Source organism: Aedes albopictus, chromosome 3, assembly GCF_035046485.1.
Source record: "Aedes albopictus strain Foshan chromosome 3, AalbF5, whole genome shotgun sequence".
Classification (NCBI taxonomy): Eukaryota; Metazoa; Arthropoda; class Insecta; order Diptera; family Culicidae; genus Aedes; species Aedes albopictus.
In genome coordinates this window covers 308,724,272-308,730,570 of record NC_085138.1, presented here as the reverse complement: position 1 = coordinate 308,730,570, position 6,299 = coordinate 308,724,272, and the positions used below count along the sequence as shown (strand labels likewise).

At 40.3% G+C, this 6,299-nt stretch overlaps 1 protein-coding gene across 2 annotated transcripts; it reads right to left on the bottom strand.

Annotated features, from left to right (window-relative positions):
* Positions 1-522: 522 nt before the first annotated feature.
* LOC109431059 (SET domain-containing protein SmydA-8) lies at positions 523-3,553 on the bottom strand. Of its 2 annotated transcripts, XM_029865651.2 has the most exons (7): positions 3,310-3,553; positions 3,054-3,185; positions 2,425-2,980; positions 2,112-2,263; positions 1,480-1,574; positions 931-1,253; positions 523-868 (listed from the first exon to the last, which is right to left on the bottom strand). In XM_029865651.2, the coding sequence occupies exons 1-7, from the start codon at positions 3,360-3,362 to the stop codon at positions 620-622; spliced, it is 1,560 nt and encodes a 519-aa protein (XP_029721511.1). In that variant the 5' UTR covers positions 3,363-3,553; the 3' UTR covers positions 523-619. The 2 variants fall into 2 exon arrangements, with proteins under 2 accessions (XP_029721511.1, XP_029721512.1); XM_029865652.2 differs by lacking the exon at positions 3,310-3,553 and having other exon boundaries at positions 2,425-2,976; positions 3,054-3,175.
* Positions 3,554-6,299: the final 2,746 nt, after the last annotated feature.

Sequence of the window (6,299 nt, the reverse complement as noted above, 5' to 3'; positions counted from 1 at the left end):
TTCGCTTTAATTCAGTCAATTTGAAACCTACTGACTTGAAATTTTGTACACGGTTAGATACTCTACGTATCTCACCGCGTTCCAAAAATTGTGTCAATTGGCCCAAAATTGGCTGAGTTATAGCAGAAAAGTACCCAAAATAGGAGCCCTGCCGAATTGGTTCCACTTCCCTATATGATTGGTTTGTCGTAAGGAGAAACACCAGAGAATACAAATGTGGTTGCCACAATGGCTGACCTGGACACCTACTCACGTTTTCAAGAGCACCAATCTTAAAAATTCGTAAACAAATGCGCTCGATTAGGAAAAGCTGCCTCTTTTTGCAAGTGAGCAAAGCCAGGATAAACCTGGATAAACAAGTACGGGTTGATTCGATGCTTCGTTCGTCAGATTTGTGCCTCTAAAGTTTGTATGCAAAATTGCAATGGGATTTCTTGATGTTTCGCCCTAATACATAAATACAATATTGGTCAACAACAGCGTTTATGGCATGTTCGGTGAAAAGATAAAAACTCTTGAAACTCAGTTACCTATATTTACAAAGGTGTATTTCTAAGAGATTCATTCTGTCAATAAAAACGATATATCGTAAAATGTTATTTATTAGGCATCACAGAGCTTACCGACGCTTACCAAACTTAATCCGATAGTTATTATTGCTTGAATTGCTGTTCCGCTGGTTGCGACTACTCTGCGATTCAAGATTCTCGTCTTCGATCATCGCTCGGACTACCGCAATTTCTGCGCGCAATTCTTTCAGCTCCCGCATTGCCCGTTTGACCAGCTGACCTTCCGGTGTACTACTGTGCTCGAACAGCAGCATGTTGATCGCCTGCTTCAGTTCACCCTCCGCTTTGATGAGGTTGTCCTATGAATGATCGAAATCAACATTATTTTTGTCGATTTGTCTTATGCTGCCAAAACTCTTACCAACAACTCATGTGACCTGATTTCCGTGGTGTCGAAATTCCTCCGGGACAGATCGACCAGTGCAGCATGATATTCGTACGTGGCGATTCCAACCAGGCGGGACAGTCCCGGTTCAAGAGTGCGCAGTATCGGTAGGATTTCTTCGCAAAGTTCGAATTTACGGCGGAGAACCGGTTTCGGTACGGCCATCGCATCGGTTGACATGCAGATTGATTTCAGTTCACCCAGTAGCGTTTGCTTGGCCTCTATCACGAGCGAGTGGTATGGGTTCAGGACTTTCGAGTGCTTGGCGATTACTCGTTCAAGATCACGAATCTCTGGTGCTGTGATAAGGGAGATGAGGGGTATGTTTAGGTCAGTTCTATTCGAAGGCATGGAGACGCATGGTAGCTTGCACGTGAAAAAGCGCATGCGGATTTAGGTATACAATTAAATCCGATTATGTGACTACCTTTCTAGGGCATTCGTCTCTAATTTCTTCGTAAATCTAATCTTTGAACCAATGTTCATAGCATTCTGTAATGGTACACGAAATTCATTGATACTTACGACATGCCATAATGTCATCACGGGCGGCACATAGTACCTCGTTAACATACTCTCTTTTGAGTAATTTGTGACACTTGTTGCACTCCCATCTTGGGCTAAAAGGCAAAAGAAGCTTTTTGAATTGCAAAAGGATAAATAGAGGTTATAGGGTGCGGGCACCGGTTTTGGCCAGTCTAAGGGAAATCATTTTTATAAAAATAACCAATAATCCTATGAAAACAACCAATGCGTCAAAAGAAAGGTTTCAATCTATATTTTGAAGGAAAAATGCAGAAATCATGCCAATACTTGATTTTTGTATTAAAAGTGGCACTGGCCAAAATAGAAGCTCTGCCGCAGTTTTGGCCATATTCTTAAGTTTGGTTTCTATTTTGGCCAATTTCTTATGGGAGTGGCCAAATTAGAAACACCCTGGCCAAAATAGATATATGGGAGCAGATTTTTTAAGGAAATATATTTATTTCTTCCAGTTTTTAATCAAAATGTGTGGTTTCCACAGCTGTAATCATCATATTGTGTTAGGATCTACTAGTAAAAAATAAATTTACGCCGATTTAGATCGCAACAGGCTCAATACCGCACTATGGCCAAAACTCCGGACTGGCCAAAACTGAAGCTTCTACCCTACTTACTCTGTTGTGTAAAAAGAACATAGTCCATCGTCACATTCAAGGCATCTGATCGAGCTCAAATGCGTTCCCAGTTCTGTTGGATCCTTGCATCGTCTACAAGTACAAACGAAATACTTTCCCTTCCGAAGGTGGGTTTGCCTATCGTATGTACCCTGTAATTTAACCTTGCTCATTAAGCCTGGCTGTATCTCAATAAGGGCCGATTTCTTCACCCTGGCTTAGGCGTTAAGCCAGGTTTAACTATATGGGTAAGCCTGGCTTACGAGTTAAGCCGAGGTGAAGAAATCGGCCCTAAGTATCGAAAGTCCCTTACAAACAAGCTTCTAGTATAGCTAATATTCAGGATTTCTCCCATCTTCACCGGAGCGGTCGCAAACACCCTCACGTTTGAGTATCCATCAACCGAAAGCAACGTGTTCGGCATGCAACTGTGCACCATCAGTGTCGTCTTGGGGTACAGACCTCGAGCCAAGTTCCCCATCTGCGATCCACGGCTGTCCACATTGCCACGAATTTCGAACGTATTAGCATCCAACAGTCCACAGATTCTTTGAATCAGTTCACCAGTAACCTCCAGTTCATCAAATTTCTCCGCAAAAATCCCACTTTCCATCAACGGTTTCACCACAAACTTTTCATGGATGTCCCAGATCTCCGTTCCCCGACGCTCTTCCAGCCGGGACTCCATCGACATGATCTCATGGTACCGCTCGCGGTTGCTTCTGTAGAGCATCAAACAGCGCACCGGCATCACCACATTGAAATGGTTGTAAAGGAAATGCCTATACAAACCGGACTGGCGGTAGAAGCTGCACTCGGCTTCGTCGTGATCGGTGCAGTCGTAGCACAGCGGCACCACTCCACACTGTCTGGAAAACATAAATTTGCCGCATGTTGGTGCACACTATTGGTCATAGAGTGAACAATCTTGAATGCACCTACCGGCAAGTGGAACACGAGTCCCTGAAACAGTTCAAACAACTGACATCGGCATCCCAGTATGGACCGGTCACATACGGTTCCTCAAGTAGAATCTGCTCCCCACGAGAAAGGTCGCGTTTTGCCACAACAAACCTAGAAAAGTTGGATTGAAAATGATTCCGATTAGGGAAATATTCTTGGTAATTTATACAACATCTTAATTTGGCATCTTCTTACTTCATAAGCGTGTGAATAGATTCACAAATCAAGACCTTACCTTCCCAGCTGTTCACATTCAAGTACTTGGAAATTTTCCTCAAACCCTTCCATGCTTAATTTTACTTTTATTGTGTATTAGATAATTTAATCGAGAGCTAATAGAATCGAAAAAGGTACACTTCCAAAGGTTCTCGGATTGCTGTCAAGCTAATTTAGATTTCTTCGCATGCGCACGCCGAACACGTGAATACGGCGCAGCTCATTTTCGGCCGGATTGCGCATGTTTCAACTGCTTGACTATGCCTATCGTGTACTATTATCTGGTATTCACTACGAAAACAATGTTCTATGGCAGATTTAGAGGAAGTAGGTATGTTAATTTGTAGCAAGCACCAAGCTACGGTACCTCTGCATAAAAGAAAACGCATCACGATCAACATAATGATCAGTGCATCGAAACGCGAGTGAACACTTTTGAAATATTCGAGATATTTGGATGAAAAATTATTGGCGCTCGAACGTGGGATCTGACATTAATAGTATAATGGCCGATTTCTTCACCTCGGCTTAACCGGTAAGCCAGGCTTACCCATACAGTTAAACCTGGCTTAACGCTTAGGCCAGGGTGAAGAAATCGCCCCTAAGTCCAACATCTGAAATATAAAAAGTGAACGTCTCAAGGGTGATTTGCAGATCCATTCCTAGCATCTAGTAGCTCCAAAGCGCTGTATGGCCTTCGGGCAATGCAGGCGTACCTTTGGTAAAACTTCAGGCCAAAAACCTAAGTATATCAAATGGATTTATATAACTGTTGTTCGACCAACATTGGCCTACCGATGTCTTGTGTGGTGGCAAAAGGGTGATGTAAGAACGATCCAATCAAAATTCGGCCATCTCCAAAGGATGTGCTTAATGGCGATGTCTGGAGCGTTCTCTTCAACTCCCACGGCAGCGCTCGAAGTTCTCTTTGACGTTGTCCCACTACACATTCATCTCAAACAAGAAACACTTTCTTGCACTTATTGCCTATGGCTACTCGGTGATAGGTAAGTGGTAGATATTTTTTGTTGTTTGGAGCACAACCCAATTATGTTTAGTTCGAGATTTCTACAATGTACATTTTTTAATAAAACGTTACAATAAATACCGCGAGGTCGCCATTGACCGCTCATTTAACGGCATTTTCGACATTGAAAATTTATGACATTAAAAATCGACGTTAGCAAATATTGCACATAAATTTACGTCAACAACTCAATAATTATGTTGTTATTATAGAAAAAATATAAAACGATCGTAAAATATGTTAACAATCAAAAAAATAAAAAATAAAATGTGTTATCTTTTGGCTCTTATTGCCGCTCATGCATCCATTCACCGCTCATTGGATATTTTTTTTTCCATGGAGTCACATAAACTATAGGGGAGACTGGGTAGACTTGATCCCTTTTTCTTAATTTACCTGTAACTTTAAGAAAAACACAAAACTAAATCCGTTTTTCGTACAGAATGGCAGGAAAACATCTATTGCAAATTTATACACAACAGAAGGACTTTAAATTAATGTTAAAGTTTTCAAAACTGTGTTTTTATGGAGGCATGTCTTATGATGTATTTTTCGAAAATGGGTCACAACTGATCTCCTTTTGAGCACATGGTTAATTAACAGGGAAAACAATTCCCGTAACGTGAGTAGATCACCTCAGAATGGTGCGTTGCGGCGTAAGATCATCTACCAAATCAAATTTTGATCTTGAAATTTTTCTGCCTATAGTAATCAGGCAGTAGTTTACAAATATTCCAAGATCAAAGTTTGATGCACTTTTTTGATGTTTATGTAATATTTTTGTTTCAATTTTTTGCTAATCAATATTTTATTTCAGCAGGATTCAGGTAAATTTATTGTATGATACAAATTATATTATAAAAATATATAACTGTGGCGAACGTATCACTAATATGTAGCTTATTCAACGTCAATGTTAATATTAGGGGGATTCACTCTACAACGTAAACTGATTAAACTGATTAAACGTCGTGATCACCAAGGCAATCTTTGATTATTTCATTCGCAAAATCATGAAACATTTCAAATAAGCAGAAAAGCATGGCTTACTAGCCTGGTACACGGGTTATATGGGAAAATATAAAAAATGGAAAAACTCCAACTCCTGTATACTTTTTGAGTTCCATTTTGGTCCCATATCAACTGTGCAAAATTTCATATCGTTCGAAGAAACTATATTTTAGCGCCCGCCATTCTTAGTTTTTCATACGATTTACTATGGGGAAAATCTATTTCTTCAAAGAAAAATCGCTTGAGGTCACCCATTGATTCCTAAAAATATATCGTTGAATGATTTCTGTAGATAACTTCACCAGGAAGCAGGCCTCCGAAGACCGCAAAGCGATGCGACATTCGTGAAAAAAGTTATTAAGCCTTACCCGATCGATAAAATGACGAGATTTTATTATTTATTGTTATTCCTTACATGTTAAACAGCGTTGGCATGCCATTCGGTTTTCAGTCAATAACTTTTTCCACATGCCTTAGATTGCTTTGCGGTCTTCAGAGGGTTTGTTCCTCGTAAAATTTCCAACAGAAATCATACATCGATATATTTTTAGGGGTTGAGGGGCAACCTGTGGCGATTTTTCTTTGAAAAAGTGATTTTCCCCATAGTAAATCGTATGAAAACTTAAAACGGCTGGCGCTAAAATATAGTTTCTCCGATCGAGCTGAAATTTTGCACAGTTGATATGGGGCCAAAATGGAACTCAAAAAGTGTACAGGAGTAAAATGCCTTTTTGTGCCCCACGCTAATGGCTTACGCAGCAAATTAATCTGTTTAGTGAGTATTCCTATTATGTAATATTTCAGATTCTCAACCGAAAAATCAAGTAATACAAATAAATGCCATTAAGATGACGAGAAAATCAGGACGTATTGAGCAGATAACTATTTCGGAGCAGTCTAATAATGGTGTACCTGAACGTTGACCAACCGCATCCTTTGGAGTACCCTACCACTAACAACACCTAGAACAA